Source organism: Panthera uncia, chromosome E3 (genome assembly GCF_023721935.1).
Source record: "Panthera uncia isolate 11264 chromosome E3, Puncia_PCG_1.0, whole genome shotgun sequence".
NCBI lineage: Eukaryota > Metazoa > Chordata > Mammalia > Carnivora > Felidae > Panthera > Panthera uncia.
In genome coordinates, this window is record NC_064815.1 from 11,841,871 (window position 1) to 11,868,921 (window position 27,051).

A 27,051-nucleotide genomic window follows, 5' to 3' on the forward strand; every position below is an offset into this window, starting at 1 on the left:
TTTGTTCATTTTCACAGGTAGTTTTATTTGGTTTTTAGAAAAAATATATACAGTAAGTGGAACTTCAGTTCTCTTAAATAGTTTTAAATTAAAAGTATGCAAAGTGAGAGGATGAGTAGATTCCCAAAGAACAATACTGTTTAATAAAGTAGCAAATGGGAATTTCTGCAGCAAGTCAAAAACATTTATAGGAACGACAGGAACTGAACAAGGGCAGCCTGTAGCTGTCAGCTTAGCCAGCTTGGACAACACAGTGAGGGATTTGATCTTGCTTTTTTAGTCTGACTTTAAGAATGATTTACATATTTGCCTATGCTAACCACTATAGCTTTGAGTAAAAACATCTGAAGGTGGGGGTGGGGGCCCTCCAGGGCCTATGCTCATAAGCTAGCAAGATGGTAACAGCAAAGGTCAAACCAGAGCTTGCCTTTCAGTTTGGTATCAGTTGGATTTAGACATATTATGATTCCTTGTCAGTCACAGCTCAACTGGTAGCAGATGTAACCAAACTCAAGGCTTGGAGTATTTTTTAATGCCATTGATTTTGGGTTAGACCCTGCTTTCTCCTGGACATTCTTCTTAACGAGTTCACAGTATACAACAGTGTTTATGAAGCCATTTCAGGTTGGCAGCCATCTGACTCCTACACAGTTTTGAGAAGCGAGGAGGCAGTAGGAGTCGCCTTAGTTTTGTTTCAACTCTGCCCTTTTCCCCAGTATACTATACACTCTCTATATACTACATATATAGGGACTCCAGGCCTACTTCTCTAGGAACACACATCTATCCCTCCAATGGTTCTGGGGCTTTTCAAGGAATCACAACACAAATCAGTGCGCCAGCCAGAGGCCAGGTTGTCACGGGATTTCCTGAGGAGCTTAAACGGAACCGGGTTATAGAACTGACACCAGCAGCCACCTTCGTTCCCTGCTGTTGGCTGCTTAGTAAGCAAAACAGCGAGGCAAACGTCATGAGCCACGTGGCCATGGGGTTTACAGACAACGGTCGGAGTGGGAGACAGAGGTGAAAGGAAACGAGCCAATTAGTAGTAGAGCTGGAGGTTGAATTAGGAATGAGAGGAGAGAGATCGGTATTTTGTTCTCTGTTCATCTATTTCTTGCTTTGTTTTCTTGATGCAACTAAAGATCTCTTTAAAAAGCGCCTTGTATTCCGGAGGTGTTGTGGTGGTGGGGGAACTGACGGGCTCTGGGGTGACAGAGGCTGGTTCCCAGCCGCTGGGGCCCAGCTCAGGCTGGGCGTTGGTCCCCACCAGGTCTTTGGCGAGAGCTCTGGGGGTCTGCACAGCCTTGTGGGACAGGGAGTCCTCTCCCTGCTGGCACTTCTTCAGCAACTCCTCATACTTCACCTTCAGGGCGCTGTACTGAGTGTCCACCTCATGCAGAAGGGAGACGCCCCTCTGCTTCACAGCCCTGGCCCTCCGGATGCAGGTCTCCTCGTGGCCCCTCACGATGTCCCCCCCGGCCAAGCTGCTCAGCACCGTCTCACTGCTGCTGCGCTTAAGGGGCCTTCTGTGTGCTTCTGGCAAAGGCAGGAACAGCTCCTCCAGCAGGCTCTGGCTGTGTTCTCTGAAAGGGGTGAACAGAGAGTCCGGCACCAGCTTCTCGACGCCATTCACGAAAGGATGCTCCGACTGCAGCATCTGCCGCATCTCGGCCACCTCGGCCTCCAACTCCAGCGCCCGAGCGCGGTAGGCATCCGTGGCTCCCAGCTGCCGTTCCAGTTCACTGTTCTCCTTCAGCACAAGCCCATATTCCTCCTCCATCGTCACCCGCTTCTGCCGCTCCAGGCTCAGCTGGGCCTGCAGCATCGTCACTGTTTTCTTCAAGTGCTCATTTTCTTCCTCATCGGGGCTTTGCTGACTTTGTAAGGAAGTGATCTTCTCGGCAAACACATGATCATACACAAAGTGTCTAGGAGAAAAATGTTGAAAGAATATATTATGTAGGTTGACTGGGAATGAAAAGAGATTGATTTTTTTTTTCCAACTAAGTATTTTTCAGGAACTCTGATGGTTATCTTCTATTTATTTATTTATTTATTTATTTATTTATTTAATTTGCCTATTCCGTACTAGGGCAGTGGCTAACACGAAATTATGTAAGGCTGGCAAATACACACATGTAAGAAAACATAATTTTTGTGACTATTTTTTTTTTTAACCATTAAAAGTACTTCAGAACACCTATTCTCAAAGCCCAGCAGTATGATGGATACCTTTCAAGGAAATTAGAATGGCCCCGTGGTTCTCGACTTTGGCTGTGCATCGGAATCATCTGGATAGTTTTTTACCTGCACCTAGAGATTTTAATTTAGGCCTAAGGGCCTCATTGTCATTGCAGTTTGAAAAACTCCAAAGTGATTTGATGAAGGGTCAAGGTTGAAAACTACCAAAATGCAGAAGCTGGTCTCTCTCCTGCGTAGAGTCCTGGGCAACTTGTAACTGGCTTTATCTTTGTGATGATTGTATCTGCCCCTCCTTGAGAGTGAAAGTGTGAGGGCAGGAGCAATGGTGTCTATTTTGCTCACCACTCATGTCTGGCAGAGCACCTGCCATACAATAGGTGCTCAAGAAATAAATAGTCCTTAAAGATTCAGTCTCTTAACTCTAAATTATAAAGGCATTTCTGTAGGCAAAAAACTTGTTTTATTGACATTTCAATTTTTTGCACCCTAATGTGAGGTACAGCCCCTAAATCTGTAGTCTATCACAAGTACTGCAACTTAATTTACATGAAGACTTAACACATGAAAAGCACTGAAGTGAGCACTCCCAAGACTTCCAAAAATAAGCTTTTGCAGAATTACCAAGACTCAAGAACTCTATCCATCGTATGTTTAAGTTAAGTGGTTTTGTTCAAACCACTGGTGGTCTAATAACCAAGTGGCATTTCTTAAAAGGGTACTTTTAATCTACTGGGATCCAGTATGTGTCCCTGACATGAGACGTCCCCCTGCTCATAAATGCCAAAGAAAGGCAGGCTCCTACTGGCGGAGGTCGTAGAGTTCCTTCAGACACGAGAATCTGGGTGCTGATTTCTCTTGGTCACACTTCTCCTGGCTCTTTCTTCCTTGGCCAGATGACTTCAACTCCTCCACTTGGCTCTGGAGGTGGTCAATGTTGGTTTGTAGGCATTCGATGGTTTCAGTCAGACTGTGAGGAACAGATAGAAGCCATTTGCTGCTGTCATATTAAATTAAGGGCATAAGCAGTGAGGAGAGATTAGTCGCCAGCCACTCAAACTGGGTTTTCTTAATTGGAAAGGACTTCTACTTAATCTCTATTCTCCGTAAAGAATTAAGTTAAACCATACCCCGTGTTGACCCAAACCCTCTATGTGCAAGTTCTATTCTAGTTTATACTAAATGACTTACCCTAGGGCTTCGTCAATGGATTCTAGAAAATTTACCTCAGAATCTTTTGCTGTGAGGCCTTGCTGTCCGCAACTAGCTTTTGATTGGTTTCTTCCAGTTCCCGTGCTGTTATATCTAATTGCTCATAAACTTTTGCATGTTGCTCATTCATCTGCCGTAGGAGCTCCACCTGCTTGGTCAGATACTGTAAGAGAAGATGATTGTGACCAGGTGACACACTAGGCAGATAAAGCACCTGCAGCGTCCCAACACCGATTCTCCGATTCGCTAATACCAACCGGGTAGCCTACAATTCAATTCTGATGCTACCTTCCTGTAGTGACCCCACAGGTTAGGAAGGACTCAGTCCCATGAAACTGCCCCACTTCAGACACCAGTTGCAAGGCTCAGAGACCACCTGTGCTTCTTTCTGACAAACTAGCTATAAATATGAGGGTTTCCATGACCTCCCCTCAGGTTCAGTAATTCACTACAACTCACAGAACTCAGGAAATCGCTGTATTTACACTGACTGCTTTAAAGGAGAACAACTCAGGAAGAGCACATGGGAGAGATGCATAGGGCAAAGTATGGGAGTGCAGAGTGGTGCTTCTACGCCCTCTTCAGACACATCGCCCTCCCAGCACATCGATGTGCTCTGGTTTCACGGTTTTCCTGAAGCTTCACTGCATAGGCATGATTGATTAAATCACTGGCATTGGCGACCGAACTCAATCTTCAGCCCAGTCCCCTCCCCAGAGGGTGGGGGTTGGACTGATGGTTCTAACCCTCTAATAACATGGGTGTGTTCCTTCTGGCAACCAGTTCCCATCCTATCACTCAGGAAATTCCAAGGGTTTTAGAAGCTCTGTGCCAGGAACTGGAGACAAAGATCAAATCTATGATTTTTATTATGCCACAATACTACAGGTTCGTTTTATGAAAAAAACTTTAAATCCCAATTAAAGTACCTATCTAAGAGGAAATAAACATAGGCCATCCTTTATATGTTTACTTCCCCTAATGCTTACCAACATCCTATGTATCACATAAGGCTGATCTATGCTTACAAAGCACAGTACATACATAAAATTAAGATTCAACACGAAAATCTATAGGGAGCCTGATAATCCCACAAGAGAAAAAAGTATGGAACACATGATCAATGTTTAAGCAAAAAGACCATGTATTTTTTCTCTCTTTAGAGAACGTTAGATGATTTTTTGCTTGGAAAAAAATCAAATTTTCTTCTCTAAATGAGCTATCCTGGACCAAAAAATAGGGAAAATAACACTGATTTAAGCAGAAAGAGATATTTAGCTTACTAGGATTCAAAGACTCTTGTTATTTTTAATGCTGTGAGAAAAGTTATCACCACAATCCTCCTCACTCATAAAAAAATTACCAGATTATTTATTCTAAGCAGCTAAGACTGCTTTCTAAATGGACCTTAAAAACACTTTTCTTGGGCTTTTTATACAACTATACAGTTGATGCTTGAACACCACAGGGGTTTCGGGCATCGACCCCCAGACAGTTGAAAATCCGTGTATAACTTCTGACTTCTCCCAAACTTTAATAGCCTGTTGACAGAAGCCTTACTGACAACAGTTGATTAACACACATATTTTGTCTGTTATATATACTATCTACTATATTCTTACAATGAAGTTAGAGAAAATGTAAAGAAAATCATAAGAGAAAATACTTTTACAGTATTGTTCTGTATTTATAAAAAAAAAAATTCTTGTGTAAATGGACCAATGCAGTTCAAACCTGTGTTGTCAAGGGTCAACTGTACAAATGTATTTGCAGAGCTAATAGATTTCCTTCAAAGAACATGCTCAACGATTTTCAATGGGCTCTTTAAATGACCATGTGGCAAAGTTGAGAAACAAAGCATAAATGACCTTTTTATTTTTTAATTTAATTGTTTATTTTTGAGAGAGTGTGCGTGAGAGCACGCAGAGGAGGGGCAGAGAGAGAGAGGGAGACACAGAATCTGAAGCAGGCTCCAGGCTCTCAGCTGTCAGCACAGGGCCTGAAATGGGGCTCGAACTCATGAACTGGGAGATCATGATCTGAGAGGAACGCAGATGCTTAACTGACTGAGCCACCCTGGTGCCCCTATGTGACCTTTTTATATCTAATTCTATAACTTGGTAGCAAGGTGTTGAGAAAACACTTAACTCTCCTAACTTCAACTTTCTCATCTGAAACTCTTGGGGCCAAAAATGTTTTAGAAAATTATTTAAATTTTAGAACAACATGGCACACACACCATACGCTTTATAGCATCCTCAGTGAGGTATGGGCAGCACCCTATAATTGAACATTAATATTTTAAACTTTTTTTAAAGTTTATTTACTTATTTTGAAAGAGGGAGAGAGTGCAAATGGGGGAGGAGCAGAGAGAGGGGGAGGGAGAGAGAGAATCCCAAGCAGGCTCCTATGCAGGGCTAGAACTCCCAAACCACCATGACCTGAGCCACCTAGGCAGGCACCCCTTGAGCATTAATATTTCTGCATCAAAAAGTATGAATAAGGATCATAAAACAGCCTCACAGCAGTTTAGTTCAGAGTTTGCTGCCAAACGAATCTGCTGTAAACTTAAGAAAAAAATCTTATTTTACAGAGCCTTTTGGGTTTGGAATTGAAAATAAGGAACTGTGGATCGGTTACTAACCTATCTTGTAGGGCTTGAAGTATTAAATAAGGTAAGTGAGCACAGAGCAGTCCCTGTAAAAGCTTCTGTTTATTCTTCATTCCCTCCACCCCCACCAGCTTCTCCAGGAGTCGGCCCTTAACCCTGCCCTCTGGCTGGCAATGTCCTAGTAGGTCCCGTCAATGAAGGGAAGGTGTTCAATCTCTTAGGAACAAAGGTTTAGAACACAGGAATACATACAATAGCTAAAGAAATTTTGCAAGCCGCTTTTATATCAAGTAGAGGCCTTACGTATTCTTTGGGAGGATTCACAACAACCTGAAAAAAAGGTAACACATAGACCAGACACTAAGTATTAATTTACAATAGGAGCGGTCTCTGCCCGGTGACTAGAATATTCACATCCTCTGTAGGACACATCTGCTTTATAATTTTTTCAATTCTCACAGAAATCTTGTGGTGGGCATTGGATGAGCGAAGAGCCTGGTGGGAGGCTGCCATAGCTAAAAGCATAGGCTCTGGGGTCAGAATTTGAAGTTACACTTTACCACTTCTAACCAGGTGACCTTTGGCAAGTAGCTTAATTCTTCTAAGGTGAGATTTCCTCATCACCTACCTCACAAGGGTTGCTCTAAGATTAAAAAGAATGTGAAGGGTTTGGCATGGTATCTGGCATATGGTACAACTGCTCGATAAAAGGTATTCTCATCTCTACCTACAGTTATCGTTTTCAAACTTTACATGTGTTAAGATTCATCTGGGGGATTAAACTATAGGAACCTGGGCCCCTTTCCCCTAAAATTTTGAGTCAGTGAGACTGGGGTAGAGCCAGCATTCTGCATTTTTAGCAAAAACCCCAGGTGATATTAGTAGGAGTGGTCCATGGATCACACTTACTAGAGGAATGTTGTTCTTTGACATGGAAAATCCTGGAGGTCTCCCCCCTCCCCTAACCTAATGTCTCTTTCTCTTGGGTCCGGGAGGCATCAGCATTCACTTAGATCAACAGTGATTCTTAAGCTTACTGTTTACCGCTTCCCTTCTTAGGACTTGGTTTAGTTGGAGCACTCCACAAAGATGAAGCTGTATTAAACTGCTGCAGCAGCATTTTTTACCATACTTCCGGGAAATAATGTATGAGGTGTTTTCACCTTGAGTGCTGCTTCCTAAATTCTTAGTCCACCCAAGTACTGACTCTTTGCAGATGGCTAATTTTATCTACCTTTAAAAAGCTTTTTATTATGGATAATTTCAAACATATAAATGCAGAAAAATGGTTTAATGAGGCTCCATCTATCCATCATCCACTTTCAACAGTTATCAGTCTTGTCACACCTCTACTTTTCTACTCTCATCTCCAATCATTTTAAGCAAATCCAAGACAGCCTTTTTTTTTTTTTTTTTTTTTTAAGCTTATTTCTTTTGAGAAAAAGAGAGGGGAGAGAATCCCAAGCAGGCTCTGCACTGTCAGCACAGAGCCTGACACTGGGCTCGATCCCACGAAACACGAGACCATGAACTGAGCTGCAATCCAGTCAGACGCTTATCCCACTGAGCCACACAGGCACCCCACACATCCAAGACATCTTAATTGAGGTATACAGATTCATGTATTTCTAAGAGAACCATTTTAACTACAATTTAACCATACCTAAATACCCCAATAATCCCTTACTATCAACTATTTATGTTTCAGTATTAATATTTTCCCAACTGTCTCTTAAATGGTTTTTCCAGTTTCACCGGGAAGCTACTGATTCTTCCTTATTTCACACATTTACCTTAAAAATGCAGAGCTGCCTTACTCTAAGCAAGCTCCCCCTTCCTTTAAGGATGTGTTTTTCCTGCTGGCTCCATCTAATCCAGCAGTTCTTAACATGGGGTCCTCACACAGAATTGAGAGGGTCTGTGAACTTGGATGAAAGAGAAGTTACGTGTTCATTTTCTCTAACTTCTAACTGAAATTTAGCATTCCCTTTGATTTTGAATGGAGGCAGCAAGCCATCAGTAGTATGACAGGGCACCTAGGACTTCATCACCAATAGAAATCACAGACATTTTCATATCATGTCAGAGAGGCTGCAGAAATCTTGATTCATTGGTAACACTCATCACTATTTGAAATTACAGTTTTTAGTCTGACATTAGATCCTAGTATTTTTTTTAATTTTTTTTTTTTACATGTATTTATTTTTAAGAAACAGAGTGAGACAAAGAGTAGGGGAGGGGCAGAGAGAGAAGGAGACACAGAATCTGAAGCAGGCTCCAGGCTCTGAGCAAGCGGTCAGCACAGAGCCTAATGCGGGGCTCGAACCCACGAACTGTGAGATCATGACCTGAGCCAAAGTCGGACGCTCAACCGACTGAGCCACCCAGGCGCCCCTAGATCCTAGTATTTAATGTATTAATAAAGAAACTTATTACTACATCACACATTCATTTTTTCAATGTTTTGATAGGCATTTCAATCTAACAGATTCCCTTTGTAACTCTATGTATTTTAAGAGGATCATCACACAGACCTCACTAGACAGCCAAGGGACCTATGACATAAATTTTTTATTTTCTTCTGTTTTAGAGAGAGAGGTCAAGTGGGGGAGAGGGACAGAGGGAGAGAGAGAATCTTAAGCAGGCTCCATGCTCAGCATTGAGTATGGCACAAATTTAGGTCTCTGTTCAAACGTAACCTCTTCAGCAGCCTTTCCAAACCACCCCCTCGAAAGCAGCCCCCTTCCAAAGGCACCCTATTAATTTCCCTCAAAACAGTGTAATAATAAACACCCAAATTGCATAGTTGTTAGTGTCCAGTCTTTCTAACCCTCCTTGAAAAGGAAAGCCTCTTCTGTATACCTAGTTCATTCAGCACAATTCCTGACACACAGTAGGGACTAAAAATACATTGGCTAAATGTCAATTAATTTCTTTCTTTCTTTCTTTCTTTCTTTCTTTCTTTCTTTCTTTCTCTTCCTTCCTTTTCTCTTTCTTTCTTTCAAGTAGGCTCTACTCTTACTGTGGGGCTTGAACTCAAGACCCTGAGATCAATAGTCACATGCTCTACCAACTGAGCCAGCCAAGTGCCCCTAAACAGCAATTTCTAGACTTCTGGACAACAGCTTATTGTGCTCTCTACACAACTAGGGCCACTCAAATGTTGAGACACTTAACTGAAAGATTTTGAGAAGGGTCTTGGGTAAAGCCCTCTTGGGAAAAGGCCCTGTTAGCCACTAATTCTCTCCTCTCTAGCTCCATTTATAGATGTTTCTAATTTATTCCCATGGCAAGAATACCTTCCAGTAATCTGAAAGACCTTTATAATTCCTACCAGCTATTATGTGGGCCCCAAGCTGTTGACCCCTTTTAAAGATATAATGTTCAAATTAGAGTTGTGGCCAACATAAAGGAAACAAGTAAATACGCAAATAAGTACAAACAGGCTAGGGCAGTCCCCCTTTATCCACTGGGGATACACATTCAAAGACCCCCAGCAGATGCCTAAACCATGTTTAGTACTAAACCCTAAATATACGACCGTTTTTTCCCTATACATCCATGCATACCTATGATGAAGTTTAATTTAAATTTGGCCTAGTGAGAAATTAACAGTAACTAATAATAAAATAGAAAAATTATAACTATATACTGTAATAGAAGTTATACGAATGTGGTCTCAAAATATCTCATAGTCGTGTACCACCTTCTCGTGATGATGGGAGGTGATAAAATGCCCACAAGAGGACGCAGGAGGTGTGACACAGCTGTTGGGCTAATAGTGACCTTCTGACCATCCATCAGGAAGAGGATCATCTGCTTCTGGACAGGGCCTAACCACAATAACTGAAACTACAGACAGTAAAACCACACACTGGGGGGTGCAGAAGACTAGCATGCTAAAAAAAAAAAAAAAGCTACCATAAGTCCCCCTCATTTGATATATCAACCTGTAATAAAAACACAATGAGACCATTTACAAAGAGCTTGTGATGTTTTGGTCTTAGAGGATTTGGCTTTAAGAACAATCTAAAGAATGGCAGGGAGCTTGTTTTCACATGGTAGGAGTTTAATCTTATTATTATTAAATCAAAACTAATCAGAGAAGCCCTTTACTTCCCCCAAGAACCCTGTAACAGATTACCTAACAAAGAAGTCTGAACTAACTTGGTCAGCAACTTAAAAGAAAAATTAATAGATCTCTCAGCAAGTTCTCATATAGGGCTAGAGAATCCAGACTCCATTTATGTAGAGCATAACGCTTTATGCTTGGCCTCTCAAGTTTCAAATTAGTTTTATCAAATTTTTTCTCAATCTAGAAGGAAACAGGTTAGCTCATTTTCTAACCTTCATTTAAAGGCACAGGTATGCTACTAATGTTCTGGTTTTCTCCATCCAGAATCTTTGATACACAACCTCAAGTAAATTTGATGGGACTGCCAAGATCCCCATATTCAAGTGGCAAAAACTGCTCACGTACAAAAGTATCTGCCATATTAAACCGTGGAAAGGGAGACATTTAAGCAAAACATTGGGAGGGGAACATGAAAGTAGCAAAATCACAGGCAAAAATGTTCATTTTATAGGCAAAAGTATAAACATTTAAGTTCTGTGAGTTATCACATGCCTGTCTTGGAATTTACATAGAAGGTCACCTTGACTGTGAGTACAAGATTCAGGTTATGCACAAAAGCTATAAAACAGGTCACCTTACAACTGAGGCAACCCTTTAAAAAAGAAAGGCCAGCAGAATTATATTAACACCTATTTGCAATTGTAGCACCCCGACCTAGAATGCAGGGAAAGACCAACAACCCCAACTAAAAATGCATAAGGAATGGAATGGAAATTTGGCTTTTTTGGGATTATCCTTATACTAAGGATTACAGCCCAAATCCTCTGAATTTAGAATCAAAATGACCTTCTACAATACTGAAGAAAGATTTCTTATTACCTTTGAAAAACCTCTTTTCCCTGATTAAAATATTTTATTTCCCCTGTAGGAAATTTAAGTTGGAAAAAAAGGGCATGAATATGAAAATAAAAACCATTTATAATATAATCTATTAAAAGCTTGGCTTGTTTTTAAGATCAATTTTCCAGTAATTGAAAAGGATTTATTTTTTTTTTCTGAATTAAGATTCTTTCATTACTAAAATTCTTAAAAACACGGATAAACTGTGCAACAATTTCTACATCCAAAATAAAAGCAAACACTTACATAATCTCATCCCCTCAGAACAAGTCTGTACCAATGTAGTACAAGCATTCTTATCACCAAGACACAGTGGAGCAAACCGGACCTGAGAAGTAATTCACATGCCTCAAGTCTCTAGCTATTTGCCATAGAATTGAGGGCTTAAACCTCAATCTTCTAAAGGCTGAAGCCAGAGCTCCTTCCATCTTCTTAAAAAAATCTCCAGAGGTGGAAACCCACAGCTTAGGAATCATCAGAAGTGGATTGCAAACTGTTTATCTGTCCTCTCTTAAGATACTGATTTCAACACGCGTTTATTGATGATCTATCATGGATAAACACAGCAACAGCAAAGGGAAACAAACAGGTGTGGGGAGGAGGGACTGAAACAAATCAGTCAATATAATATACAGAATATTGGTAAATGTAGTAAAGGAAGCATAAAATGCTTTAAAATTTCTAAGGAAGACATAACCTCTTGATGAAAGAAGGGATGCCTTGAAGGCCAGACCTTTGAGTGGGAGTGACAAGTCCTGTCACTGTTGGGAATCATGCAGATTTCCAAGCAGAGAGGCAACAAAACACAAGGCTGTAGGCTTGCTTACGTGTTTGTAGGAATCTTGAAGAGAATCCAATTGTGTCTGAGGGTGTCAGATCTCATTACTCTCTGAAGTACTCTCTCCTCCCCTCATCCAGGAGAGAAAAACTTACTGTGCAGATCAACACTGAATACAAGTGACACAGGCTGCAGGCATCTCTGAAGCCAATCATTACTTTCAATAGTTTAATATTTTTTCTTTTTTACAATTAATAACCATCTCTAAAAGAATACCGATCAATTTCTACTAGGATTATTTGAAACCCGCCGAGTATTTGAGAGCACATTTGTAGTTCTACTTTCAAAATACCCTTTGACAGTTTCTTAGTTGTCTATTTCTATAATGTCTATAATGAGTCCAGTTTGGGGGATTTTATCCTAGTATTATTACCAGTTCTGCAATATTGTTTATCCACTTTAAGTAGTTTGTACCAGTACTATTTTTATGGATTGTCTCATTTCAAATTTTTCTGGGGGTAGAGTAAAGGCTGACTTTCTGGTTTTCAATTACACCTTTTACTAACTTCAAAAAATGATCATGTATTACTTTTCTAATCAGGAAAACTCCCAATAAACATTCTGAAAAGTTAGCTTAAAACTTGTACAAGTGGGGGGCACCTGGGTGGCTCAGTTGGTTGAGCATCCGACTCTTGATTTCGGCTCAGGTCATGATCTCACGGTTCAGGGTTCTAGCCCCACGCTGGGCTCTGTGCTGACAGTGCAGAGCCTGCTTCGGGTTCTTTCTCTCCCTCTCTCTTTACCCCTCCCCTGCTTACTCTTTTCTGCTCTCTCTCAATAATAAAACAAACAAACTAAATAAATTTAAAAAATAAACAACAAACAAACTAAAAAATATTAAGAAAAAAAAGTGTCCAAGTGGGGGGCACCCAGGTAGCTCAGTTGTTTGAGCACCCAACTCTTGATTTTGGCATAGGTCATGATCTCATCGTTCATGAGATCGAGCCCCACAATGAGCATGGAGCTTGCTTAATATTCTCTCTCACTTTCTCCCTTCCTCTCCCTCAGCCCCTCTTCCCGGCTAACGGTCTCTAAAAAAAGAAAAAACAAAACGCTAAAAAATTAAAAAAACAAAAAACCTATACAAGCCGTAAAGTTCAAACAGGCTAATCTAGGTGTTAGAATGCCGGTTAGTGGCAGTGACAACTGGTAGAGCTGATAATGTTCTCATTTCTTATCTGGGTGTTGACTGTATTAATATGTTTACTTTATGAAAACTCATTGAACTATATATTTAGGATCTGTGTTTTCTGCATGTGTATTTCAATAAAAAGTTTACTTAAAAGAGAAAAAGAAACTGATAGAAGGTTTTAATTAAGGAAAGAGCCCTTATAAAGTTTAGGGGGTTCCTAAAGGTTACAACGATAAGAGGCACATAATTCCCTTTTAGTAGGGAATTAGGCTCTTTGGTTGCCCACTTACTTTTATAAGAACATCAAGCCTTCCTTGTTTTAGACTCTTGCAAGTCTATGTTGTGATTTGTAAGTCCGCACAGGAGCAGATGTGAACTGAGCAGGCAACAAGGCCAGTTTGTGGGGGTCCTCTCACTGCTAAGTGGGCTTAACCAGCACTGCCATTTCATCCCATTTTGTCCCATCCCCATTGACTTTCATAAAGTGATTTACAAAAAGAAAGAAGAAAGCCAAGTGCAATGGCAGAGAAGTAATCTATGACAGTGTTGTTCTCAGCCAAAACACAGCTTTGGATAAAGAGTAAAATGTTGAAAGCTACAATTCTTGGATCTAAGAACCAGGGGACTGCATGCTCTATTATGGAAACAAGAGATTCATGAAAACATTTCTGGAATACTCCAGGCTAAATTTATTTGAATAGTTTATACATGTATTTAATTTCATATTTATTTAACCATTAAGATGTGAACTGAGTATGAGTAGTTCATTTCCATTATGCTTTGCAACATCTTATAGAAAACAATAGATGGTATAGAGTGTTACTTATAGATTTGGAGAATCTTAAAGATCTGTGGATTTTTTTTTTCAGAATGTTAACAATCTGTCTTAATATTCCTCAATACAACAGGGAAAAAAAGGTAGAAAATAAGTAACTTAGATCATAAAGCAATTGTGTTTGTGATCTCCTACAGTGGTAGCAAATAGGCATCATTCTCTTAGTATGCAAATAATACCCTTTTTTCATCTATACTTGGGAGATATTCTAAAATAAGTAGCAGTTATAGAATTCAGTTACAATGATTTACAGGTGCTTTTCATAGAAAACATCAATACAGTGTATTAAGAAAATGCTTCTACACAAATACTAATAGACATATCTCACAGTATATGATAGTCTTCATAGACTACTTCATAGACTACCCTAGGACATCTTCTGATGAGTTGTAAAGCAAAGTCTACAACACAAAGCAAGTACGAATTTCTTGAGCACGTACAACATTTGGCTAGTTTTAACAGTTTTAAAAAATTTATTCTGGTATTTCTGGAGGGCACCTGGGTGGCTCAGTCAATTAAGCACCCAACTCTTGGTTTTGGATCAGGTCATAATCTCACAGTTCATGGGATCAAGCCCTGAGTCAGATTCTGTGCTGTTAGATTCTCTCTGGGATTCTCTCTGTCTGTCCTTCCCCCACTCACATGCACATGCTCCCTCTCTTTCTCTCAAAATAAATAAATAAACTTTCAAAAAAATGCCTGGTTTTTCTGCATTTTTAGGTTTCTGACAAACTGTACAGTAATTACATCTAATTTTGGGTATGGCATGTTCTACACTCTTCTGATATAGAAAAGTGCTAAAAGTGGCAGCTGGTGACTTTAATATCATTACAAGATACACCTTCCTAGAACGATAAAAGTGTATTTCCCACATAGCCAATCACATTATTGGCTATATTCATAAATCCTGATGAAGAGGCAGATCGACTGTATATACACATCTTAATTATGGCTACTACGTAAAAATAAGAATACTGAGATTATGAATTTGCCTTAGTTTTGATGGTAGATTTATTTGTATTAAAAAATTGAAGTTTGTGTAATTTTGATTGCTTAGAAGTCAAGGACTATATATAATTCTACTTCTTTGAGTTTCTAGAACCTGGTTCAGTATATAATTAGACTCAGTAAGTTCTGGTCACGGTTGGTTTTTTTAGAATATTTACTTGTTTATTGAGAGAGAGAGCACACTTGTGAGCAAGTGTGCAAAAGTTGGGGAGGGGCGGGAGGGGGAGAATGAATCTCAAGCAGGGTCCTCGCTATCAGCACAGGGCCTGTGGTGGGGCTTGATCTCATGAACCTGTGAGATCATGACTGGAACTGAAATCAGAAGTCAGACACTTAACCAACTGAACTACCCAGGCGCCCGTGATCACTGTTCTAAGGTCTTTTACACTCACACTAGAGTGCTGGTTTTAATGTACCAATTTGAAGAGAAGGAATTGTAATTTAAGTGCAAAGCTTTTTTGGGTGGGCATACGGGGGGGGGGGGGGTTGGAGCATGGAGAAAAGTATTCTAATCAGACAACTGTCAGGTTAATATCCAAAATTATCATCTTTACAGTCACATGGCTTACACATAACTGGGCTACTAGAGTGGGACCATTTATAAGACAGCACCTTGCATTTTTAAAGCCTTAATCTAGTATATTTCATTTTAGCTTGTTCAACTAAAGGAAAAAGTACTCTTTTAATTTTAAAAAATCTATTGGGGCGCCTGGGTGGCTCAGTCGGTTAAGCGTCCGACTTCAGCTCAGGTCACAATCTCGCGGTCCGTGAGTTCGAGCCCCGCGTCGGGCTCTGGGCTGATGGCTCGGAGCCTGTAGCCTGCTTCCGATTCTGTGTCTCCCTCTCTCTCTGTCCCTCCCCCGTTCATGCTCTGTCTCTCTCTGTCTCAAAAATAAATAAAACATTTAAAAAAAAAATTTAAAAAAAATCTACTAAAAATGTAAATAAATTAAGGTCATAGCAGGGAGAAAGAAATATCTATTTTATGGTTAATTTTTTTAAGTAAACTCCACCCACAACATGGGGTTCAAACTTAAGACCCTGAAATCAAGAGTCACATGCTCTACTGACTGAACCAGTCAGGTGTCCCTGATTAATTCTTTGAATGGCACAAGAAGGTTGTTTTGTTTTGTTTTGTTTTAAGTTTACTTATTTATTTTGAGAGAGAAAGAGAGATTGCAAGTGAGTGAGCACGAGCAGGGGAGGGGCAGAGAGAGAGGCAGAGAGAGAGAATCCCAAGCAGGCTCCACGCTGAGCACGGAGCTTGACTTAGGGCTGGGATCTTACAAAGGTCAGATCATGACCTTAGCCGAAATCAAGAGTCAGATGCTTAATTGACTAAGCCACCCAGGCACTCCTGAATGGCATAAGAAGTTTAAACATATTATGAAATCAGGTAATATGATTTAAAATTTTTTCCATCTAAACCCAAATTTAGGATGGAGTTTGGCAGTGGTTAGGAGAGGGGATGTAACCAAGGAGGGAGCCTCAACAATGTGGGTATTTTTACTTCAGCTGGGTGGTGGGTACACAGCTGTTAACTGTATTATTCTTATACCTCTTGGCATATCTGGAATATTGCATAATTCATTTTTTAAAAGAAAAAAGTAAAAAATGAAGTATAATATGGACAACTTTATTGTGCTTCACATACTGGTAAATACTGGACCATTTACTTCTAATACACTTCACCAAGGGTGAAGAGAGAAATTTCTTTCATCAGACTTCTATGTTGGGAAAGCATAAAGAAAATAGAAATCAACCTCCCCACCCTCTCCAATGGTTCTTTGAAAGTGCAGAACATGATTGGTACAGTAACAGCAATAAGCCATACCTCAAAGCGTAACTCTCTTAATGAGTAAATTACCTCAATTTCCTGTAACTGCTCCTGATTGGTTGTGTACATCTGCTGAAGAGAATCCTCCAACTCTGTGTTCCGATCCAGTAATGTCTTCCCAAGTTCAGCAGCAAGTTGGAGATCTAGCACAACAAGTCAACAAGCACAATAATGCAAATGATCACACTTCAACCTTGTATATAACCCAGTGCTTAAAATAAGAATGAATCAAGGGGCACCTGGGTGGCTCAGGTCATGATCTCATGGTCTGGGAGTTTGGGCCCCACGTCGAGCTCTCCACTGACAGCTCAGAACCTTGAGTCTGTTTTGGATTTTGTGTCTCCCCCTCTGTCTCTGCCCCTCCCCAACTTGTGCTCTCTCTTGCTCTCAAAAATAAATAAAACAGGGGCGCCTGGGTGGCTCAGTCGGTTAAGTGGCCGACTTCAGCTCAGGTCATGATCTCACGGTCTGTGAGTTAGAGCCCTGCATCGGGCTCTGTGCTGACAGCTCAGAGCCTGGAGCCTGTTTCAGATTCTGTGTCTCCCTCTCTCTGACCTACCCCCGTTCATGCTCTGTCTCTCTCTGTCTCAAAAATAAATAAACGTTAAAAAAAATTTTTTTAAATAAATAAAACATTAAAAAAAATTTTTTTTTAAGAATGAATCAGGACCTAACCCAACACAAAGTTTCAGTCAGATCCCAATGGAAGGAAAAATGGCACAGAGAGAAACCAGAGTTCTACTTAAAATTCAGTTGAACTGGGTTCCTCTACCCAGTAATGTATACTGTTATATACCTTACTTGTAAGATGGAGATGTATTTATTCATTCAGAAATGATCATTCATCACAGTGACCTCTAACATAATTATTTGCTCATGGACTGGACTTATTCATATCATCATTGTCTACTCTCTTCTAGAAGATCTTTATGCCAAAGTACAGGCAGATCTTTCCATAGTTTCTAGAGTTCCCATGAAATCTGGCTGTTGTGAATCTGTCAAAGTATGTATTACAGATCCTGAACTCCTAAGGAGACTAAAATTAAGTCAAAAAAGGGAAAAACTGGGGTGTCTCGGTGGCTCAGTCGGTTAAGCATTGGACACTTGATTTTGGCTCAGGTCATCATGGTCTCAAGGTTTGTGGATTTGAACCCTGCACTGTCACTGTGGAGCCTGCTTGGGATTCTCTCTCTCCCTCTGCCCCTCCCTCCCCCTCTCTCTCTCAAAATAAACTTAAAAAAAAAAAATCAGTAATAATACCTGCTCCAGGTCTCTCATTTTTTTCTACTTCTCTTCATGTCTTTCTCCAAGATGAGCACATCAGATAAGCAATACAGTGAGTTTTTAAGGTAATTACATGTCCATAGCTTATACTTTGACTTAACACAAACCATATTTCTATTTTAATTTTTTTAATGTTTTATTATTTATTTTAGAGAAAGAGCTAGAGAGACAGAGCATGAGTGGGGGAGGGGCAGAGAGAGAAGGAGACACAGAATCCAAAGCAGGCTCCAGACTTTGAACTGTCAGCACAGAGCCTGATGTGGGGCTCGAGCTTACGAACTGTGAGATCAAGACATGAGCGCAAGTCAGACACTTAACCAGCTGAGCCACCCGGGAGCCCTACCATATTTCTATTTTAAGCCTAATTTTCCAACTCTCTCTCTTCTTAGGCATATATGTACCTAAGAACAAGGTTTGTTTGTATTATACACAATACCCGAAACAAAAATTTAATGATACTAAAATGGACAATAGTTCTAATATAAGTAACTGAAACACCTATCTGCATAGTAACTTTCATGGGAGGTCCTTCAATATAGTGAGAAATGCACTGAACTGAGTACGAAGGTCTGAGGTCCAGTTCTGACTACCATTTACCAGGTTAACTCTTTCAATATAGTGACTTTAAAGGTCCCTACACTTAGTATTCGTGTGTAGAGAGATGATGGTCCTATCAGTGTAAGATTATAAAAACCAAATGAAATAATATATAAGGAAGTACTTCAGAAACTAAGCTGCATACAAAATCAAAGTATTATTAGTATGCATTGATTCACAAATTAATGTTTTTATTGCTAGGCACTATGCCAAGTTTTGGCTACAGAATGGTGAATAAGATGGATGAAGTTCCTGTTATCCTGACATTCCAAGAGATGAATGGGAAAAGTCAGACAGTAAATAAGTAAATAAATTTGCCAAATGTGATAAACACTTTTCATTCATACATGCATGCATACCCTCATTAATACCGGACGCTGTTCTGGACATTAGGAATAGAAGAATGAACTTAGCTAAAAAATTCCCTGCCCTCATGAAGCTTCCTTCTGTTGGGAGAAACAGCATGATAAAATATAAAACAGATAGAAGTGCTGGGGCGCCTGGGTGGCTCAGTCGGTTAAGCGTCCGACTTCGGCTCAGGTCATGATCTCGCGGTCCGTGAGTTCGAGCCCCGCGTCGGGCTCTGTGCTGACCGCTCAGAGCCTGGAGCCTGTTCCGGATTCTGTGTCTCCCTCTCTCTCTGACCCTCTCCCGTTCATGCTGTCTCTGTCTCAATAATAAATAAACGTTAAAAAAAGATTAAAAAAAAAGATAGCAGTAAGTGCTAAAGAGAAAAAATGTATCGAGTTAGGGGGATGTGAAGAATGTGGATGTGGGAGGCTGAAATTTATGAACACGCGACCAGGGTGACATTAGAATTAAGATGTGGGGGCACCTAGGCAGCTCAATCGGTTGAGTGTCCAACTTCGGCTCAGGTTTTGGAGTTAGAGCCCCGTATCGGGTTCTGTGCTGACAGCTGGGAGCCTGGAGCTGCTTCGGATCCTCTGTCCCCCCATCTCTCTGCCCCTCGCCCACTTGCACTTGCTCTTTCAAAATAACTATTAAAAAAACAAAAAGGACTCAGGTGTGAAGGAACTGAATAAATGACCCACCTAGATCAATCTAGAGGGCCACCATTCCACGTAGAGACAAAACAAGTCCAAAGGCTCTGGGAGGAAGTGTAATTGGAGCTAATGAGGCTGACGCGAAGTGCGCATAAGGGGCAAGAGGGTGACAAGTCAGAGGGGCTCCAAGGTTGCCGGGCCAGCTGGTATAGGACCACACGAAGGTCAGGATTTCGGCTTTTACTCTGAGTAAAATGGAACCCAGTGAAGGCTTGTGACAGGATGAGTGGCTGCTGTGTGAACAGACTGAAGAGATAAAGAAGGAAGCAGGGTGACAGGAGGATACTGCAATCGTCTCGGTAAGAGACGGTGGTGGCTTGGACCACAGTGGAGGAGACGAAGACAGGGGTAGGAATCCAGATATGGTTTAAAGTGGAGCTAAAAAGATCTGTCAACCAACTGAATGTGATGTGTGAGAAAAAAAATAGATTTGGTGATAACGAATAAAGGATCTATTTTAGAAAGAGGTCACAAGAAAAGTCTGAGGGGATATTTTAGCTGAGGCTTGAAGAGTGAGGAGTAAAAAAGTGAGACAGGCACTTCAACAAGAAAGAAGCTGGCAGAGTCTGCAACCTGACAAGAAGCCAGTGTGATAGAAGCGGGAGAGGGAGAGCGGGAAGAGATGAAGCTGGACCGTAGGCAGAGCATACGAGAGCTTATAGCCCATGTAGAGACAGTTTAAATTTCACTCTAAGTATGATGGAAACTCACTTTACTTAATGTCAGAAAATATTATGAAAACAATATTCATGATGAAAACAGGGAACCTCACTACATATGCTTTTTAATTTTTAGGGGCACCTGGGTAGCTCAGTCGGTTAAGCATCTGACTCAGGTCATGGATCTCATGGTCATGAGATCGAACCCCACGTTGGGGTCCGTGCTGGGTGTGGAGCCTGCTTGAGATTCTCTCTCACCCTGCCTCTGTCCCTCTGGTGCGCTCTCTCTCTACAAAACAAACAAAAACCTTTAAAAACTTGACTTTTAGAGGTTGACAAGTTTTTATGTTTAGTCATTACCATCGACATTAAAACTTAACCTAAAGTGGTAAAAGAAAAGCAATTAATTTTTGTTATGTGGTACTGTCCACTCGAGTGCATAATTAGTATTCTACTTGATTAGTTTTTCCTCATTAGGAAAAAACAAAGTAGCAAAACCTCCCAGACACCACTCCAGCTCATTTTAAAACATCTTACACCCATTTATAATAAAGTAGTATATATGTTGGCAGATAGGTGTTAAAATACATTTTCTCATGATTTAAATATTAAAAAGCCTATTAATGAACTTAAGACTTCAGATAACAAGTCCATGAAATAACATCTTCTATTCGTAAGGCACAGAACTTTACGAACAGCTCAAAGCACTTAAGAGATATTAATCTTTCTATCTTTTCAAGGTATTTAGCCCAGATTTTCAAATGAAACAACCTGAAGCACAAAGATGCTACCTGACTGACCAAATCTACATGGTGAGTCACCGCACAACAACTACTGTCAACAGCTTCTAACTTCGCTTACATCATACTCCACATCTTTATACTAGGAGGCCCACACACCTCTTTGTTTCGGGTGGAGAGTAAATTTCCCTCTATGAGGTACTTAATCTTTTCACTTGTTTTTATAGATGGCGATGAGAAGCCAGAGTTGAGCTACTTGGCTTTTACTGCCTGTTCTGTGACTGAAATCACATACAACTCCAGGCAAGTTAATATCTTGTTTTCACTAAATGCAGAAGGAACTATGTACCGCTGGCAGAGGCTTTGTACTCATAGGGTGTGTAATGTGTGTACACAGCCCTCCCCCACCCACCCCCCACCAAGAAGCCACCATGCTTATCAAAGACAAAGCATATAAACATTACCTAGACATTACTTAAATCTCTCCTGGCCTGTTGTAAGGTGGAAATTCCTCACTGGGAAGGACCAGAGACTCATCAAAGGTGTTCTTAACTAGCGATCAAAACCTGAGCCAAAACCTCCTCCAGAATCAAGGCTAACTTGTGGCCATCTTCAACTACTTTCATTCACTTATGAAACTACCTGCTACTTAATACGCAGCCAGGAGCAGCTTTTCTCCTCCTGCTGCTGCAGAAGAAAGAGATGTCAAGCACAGCACGCTTCCAGTAAACAGCAAGCAGAAAATAATTTGAGACTTGCCCTTATCTCAATCCTTATTTCCAGTTAAACAAAGCCCCAACCTGGTTCGGTAACCTGAAGTCTCAATCTCCTAAATATTGCATAGATGTTTAGGATAGAATTCCGGCAAAAACAAGTCTCAACTACAAGTAAGTGTCTGCGAAGTCACACGGCATAATAGGATATTACTTCATCTGTTGGTTTAAAGACAAGGGTCTTTTTTTGGTCTTAAAAAAAATTCATTTCCTGTTGTGTAGCATCTGGCTTCCATAACCATAAGAAGCCAAAAGCTGGCAGGAAGCCCAAGAAGCATTTCTAAATAATTAGTGGGGGCAATGGGAGAATGTTCAATGTCCTTATATTTTAAAGTAAGACACAAAATGATACAATATCATTTTGAAGCTTCATGCACCTGATCATCTCTAGTTTACGATAAGGATTTTCATTAAGAGATGGTCTTTTCTAAATCCTATTGAACTTACTGAGCTGATCTAGGCAGCCACTAAAAATACCACACACTGGGGCACCTGGGTGGCTCAGTCGGTTGAATATCTGACATCAGCTCAGGTCATGAACTCATGGCTCACAGTTTCGAGCCCTGTGTCAGGCTCTGTGCTGACAGCTCAGAGCCTGGAGCCAGCTTCTGATTCTGTGTCTGCCTGCCTCTCTCCCCCCCTCTCTCTCTCTCTCTCTCTCTCTGCCCCTCACCTGCTGGTGCTCTGTCTCTGTCTCTGTCTCTCTCAAAAATAAATAAGACATCAAAAATAATAAATAAAAATACCACACATTTCCTGCAGGCTTGAGAATTACAACCTATCAGTATCTTCATATGTTTAATATTTTCACTAATCAATCTTTGTACATGATAACCATCTATTTTAACAGATAAACTGTAAGGTTTAAACCGGTACTCTACTCAGCCCTATGCCTTAAGCAAAACTACCTCTGGCAGCTGAGTGATTTTTTTTTAAAGGCTCTTTCTTCCAAAATTCTGAAACCTTTAAATTCCACTGCTATTTTATTTTTAATTGACTTCAGTTTTTCATGAACCATGAGGACAACATATTCCCATGTTAGCTGAAGACTGCAGCAGTAATTCAACAACATTAAGGCTGAAAGCTTTTCCTATTACAAAATCAGATGCGTCATTGGGTGATGCTTCTGTGTAACTCCTGTTGCCAACGTTACTATAATTGGGAAAGCAAAAAAGCCTGAATATAAACATCAAGAAAAATGATGGTGCCAGTTTTAATGACCCTTCAACAATGATTCAGCAAATTAGTTGTGCACTTGGAAAATGTACTCATCATGAAAAGAAGCAGAAGTCTAAGGATTCCTTTAAACTAAGATTTCATTTGCTGATCCATATAGTAGAAACTTGAAGCGTTATTCTAAGCTTGCACAGCTCACCAAATGACAATTATAATAGCAGTTGGACTGAAAGAAAACTTAGTCTCTGAAGTCTTTCCACCTTGTTCTCAGGCACACATTTCAAAGCAAGCACCATCATTACCTGCACAGAAGGCTCCTGCTGTCCCAGAAAGGATCTTACCCATAGAGATCACTGTCAGTATTCTTACTGTGCCAACTCAGCTCACTGACAAAAGACAGTCTCTTTATCAAAGTGTTCTGTAAAAGCAAAGGTTTTCTCCTTCTGCCTGCACAAGCTTTACATGTTTCTAACAAGGTATAAATGGTGGACCAGAGCCTTCTGAGATTAGAATTTTTCTGCAATTTTAATTTAAAAAAGAATGCCCCACCAAACTTTGATATGGTCGATCTACTTAAATAATACTTCTATTACTAAAGGAAACAAATTTGTAGTTTAATGACTTTGAGAACAGGATCTTAAAAAGTTGTTTTAGGAGATCTCTCCAAACAAGGCTTGCTCAGTAAAGTTAATAATGAGGATGTTGGGGTGCCTGGGTGACTCTGTCAGTTAAGCGTCTGACTTCAGCCCAGGTCACGATCTCACGGTCCGTGAGTTCGAGCCCCGCATCGGGCTCTGTGCTGCCAGCTCAGAGCCTGGAGCCTGCTTCCGATTCTGTGTCTCCCTCTCTCTCTGCCTCTCCCCTGTTCATGCTCTGTCTCTCTCTGTCTCAAAAATAAATAAACGTTAAAAAAAAATTAAAAAAAATAAATAAATAATGAGGATGTTAAAAAAATAAACAAATGCCCGCACTTGATAAAAATCCCACTAGATGTGTTTATCAATCTGTTCAACAGGACAGACTTGCTCCCAAACTGTATTTAGCAGCAAATATCTACTAAGGGCCTACCATGCACCAGGCACTGTAGCTGGGCACACACCAGGAGGCAACATCTCCAGGCTTCTCTAGTAAACAGATTCCTACACTGTCAACTCCAAGGGTAGGATTTTATCTATCCTATCTTGTGGATAGGCACTGTGGCCCCAGTGCCTAGATGAATACCTGGCACAGAGTAGATAATAAATTTTTCAGAAATTAACACACTTAAAAATTCATTAGAAGTTTAGGTGTTCTTTAATATATAATTTTTAAAAACTGGGACAGGGGCTCCTGGGTGGCTCAGTCGGTTGGTTAAGTGTCCGACTTCGGCTCAGGTCATGATCTCAGTTGATGGGTTTGAGCCCCAGCTCTGTGTCAGCACAGAGCCTGGAGCCTGCTTCAGATTCTGTATCTCCCTCTCTGCCCCTCCTTTGCTCATGCTCAGTCTCTGTCTCTCAAAAATAAATAAAAATGTTAAAAAAAATTTTTTTAATGAAAACTGGGACAAAGCTATTCTTTCATTCACAGTGCAGACGTTATTCTTTTACAGGCCTATTCGGTAAGTTATGACTTTTGCAATTTCACACCTATTCCTACCCCCACACACTTGGTTATGACATACAGGGTTGTCAAAGTCCACTGTAATAACAGATGTGAAAGTCTTCTGAAAAGCAGAGAACAAATTCCAAATGCAAACTGACATTAAGGAGGTTTAGACCTGTGCTCATTAAGGTTTCATTAAACTTGCACATCCGATGACTTTGTTTTGGTTAGAGGTTAAAGAGTTCCACATGTAACCCCAACATGTTACATTTGCTTCCTGTAGATTTAAGTATTACAACTTAAATCTGCTCTTAACAACTTCCCACAGGGTGTAAAGTGTAGTGTGGACAAAAGCACCTGATGGAAGAGAGACATGAAAGCAGTTTGAGAGCCTCAGTTCACCAAATATTAAAACTGAGCCTCTATTTTGTGATCAGTGTTATGCTAGATTTTTTAATAAGGGCCTATACAGATCTATGCTTGCTAAATAAAAATATTTAGCTTCGATTATACAAACTGCTTAAGGTATTGTAGGGAAATGTTGCAATGGTGCAGTATTTGACTCATTAATCCTACAGAAAGTATCAAACTAGGCCATCAATCCTTATGGGGAATTCTGAAAACGGGTTTGTTAAAATGTAAGACAAATTTGCCTTGTGGATATTGGGAACATGATGGCAAATCATGCACTATAGCCACTGAATAGCTTGGACTATGTAAGTGAGCTTGTGAACCACTTTGGTTCAAGTGACTGTCCACGAAACACTTAAAAAAAAAAAGAAAAGAAAAAGAAAGAACAAAACCACCTCCCCTCTCAAAAGAGTTGCTTGTCATGTTTTCCTTTCTTGTTTTCCTTTTCTAAGTACAAGCTACTCAAGCCTACACCCTTCCCCACCTCCACCCCAAGTTCAATGATTAGCATGAACAAGTATCACCGCCATTTAATATTCAACTAAATGAGATGTTAATTTGCAGTGACGTTTTAGAGCTGAGAAAGTTGATTTGCACAGAATTGCAGAAACCGAAGATGCCTGGATAAAATTCCTAAGGAGTATTCGGTGTGCTGGTTAAAAAGTTTGCTCTGAAGTTCGGAGTGGAATCCTATCTCCCCCAGTAACAGTATCCATAGCTTGATGGGAAGACTAAATGGGCATCAGTGTTAAAAATCCACAAAAAGCGTTCCCCAATTGCAAATGCCCTCTATTAATATGCCAAAAAGGGTGGGGGCACTGTCTCCAAACTGAAGGCTGCTTTAACATTTTTCTTTGAGACATCTTCAGCAAGAAATCAGAGGCAGGCCCAGATCTGAAAGCCTGTTTGCAACTAAAAAACTAGATGCCAACTAGGAGAAGTGGCAGAGGCAGAAGTGCCTCAAGTCATTTTCACTTGGCATCTGGTGTACGATGCATTAGCAAAAAAAAGTTTTTCAACCTTCTGACACCCAACTTAAGAAGCTGCAAGCCGGTGATAAAGGAGAGATAAGGTCTGGGCAGTAGCTAGGACTCCTCGTTGTGAGTGTATGGGTTCAAAAATGCTTGCCCCCACGCTTGACTTGGGGGAGAGGTCACTTGGCGGTTTAGCCTCGCTTTCCTCATCTGGGAAATGGGGACAAGAGAAGCTGCTCTCCAAGTAAGGTGTCGGGCGAATGAAATGGGAGGGCCCGGCACCGTTCCCGCCCCCCAGCACTGCTACCCCCAACACCTGCAGCAGCTCCCACCGGGCGTGGGCCGGGGGTCCCCCTGGAGGTGCGGAGGCCGCGAGCCGGCAAGGGGCAACCGGAGCTTCCAGGTAACGCGAGGAGGATTCAACCGCTAACCGGGGAGGCGGTCCCAGCAGTGCCCGGCGCAGTTAGCACCCCACACGCAGGGACGGTGAGGGTCACTGCGCAGAAGCGGCCTCCCGGCGGGCTGGGCACCCTCCCGGTCCCCACGCCAGGTGAGCGCCGGGCATTCCCGCACCTGACGTCCGCCAGCCGCCCAGGGAAACCAACTTTTTAACGGTTTCGCACCCGGGAGCCTCCCCGTCCAGGCCGCCCGCCCGGGGAGCGACCGCGCCCTCACCTTGCTGGAGGTCCCGGTGGTCGTACCACGGCTCTTCCTCCTTCATCTCAAACTCCTCCACCAGGTTTTCCGCCAGCATCTCGGCCGGCTCCTCCGGGGGCAGCGGCCCCCGCCGCCGCCGTCCCGCCACAGCCGCTGCCCCGGGCGCTCCGCCGGCCCCTCCGCCCTCAGCCAGAGCCGCCTTCGGGCGGGACACGCCGCCGCCCCGGCTCCGCGGCGCCGCCTGACCGGAGCCGTTCCCCGCCGCCGACGCGGGGCGGCCCGCAGCGCACGCCGCGGACCGGCTTCCCGACTCTACTCGTGCCGCCCAACTGCCCCAACGGCCGGCGCCCAGGCGCGAACGCCCGGGACGGAGCCCTGAACCGGCTCCTCACGCCGCAGCCGGGCCCAACGTGGCACTTTGGCAGAACCCTCCCCGGCCGGGGCCACTATTCAAACCCCCGGCGGCTCCTCGGCCAATCGCGAGC

The 27,051-nt window shown here is 41.7% G+C and overlaps 1 protein-coding gene across 1 annotated transcript; it reads right to left on the reverse strand.

Annotated features, from left to right (window-relative positions):
- CDR2 (cerebellar degeneration related protein 2) lies at positions 1 to 27,029 on the reverse strand. The gene is made up of 5 exons (XM_049639163.1): positions 26,585 to 27,029; positions 16,681 to 16,793; positions 3,429 to 3,577; positions 3,008 to 3,172; positions 1 to 1,931 (listed from the first exon to the last, which is right to left on the reverse strand). The coding sequence occupies exons 1-5, from the start codon at positions 26,661 to 26,663 to the stop codon at positions 1,067 to 1,069; spliced, it is 1,371 nt and encodes a 456-aa protein (XP_049495120.1). The 5' UTR covers positions 26,664 to 27,029; the 3' UTR covers positions 1 to 1,066.
- Positions 27,030 to 27,051: the final 22 nt, after the last annotated feature.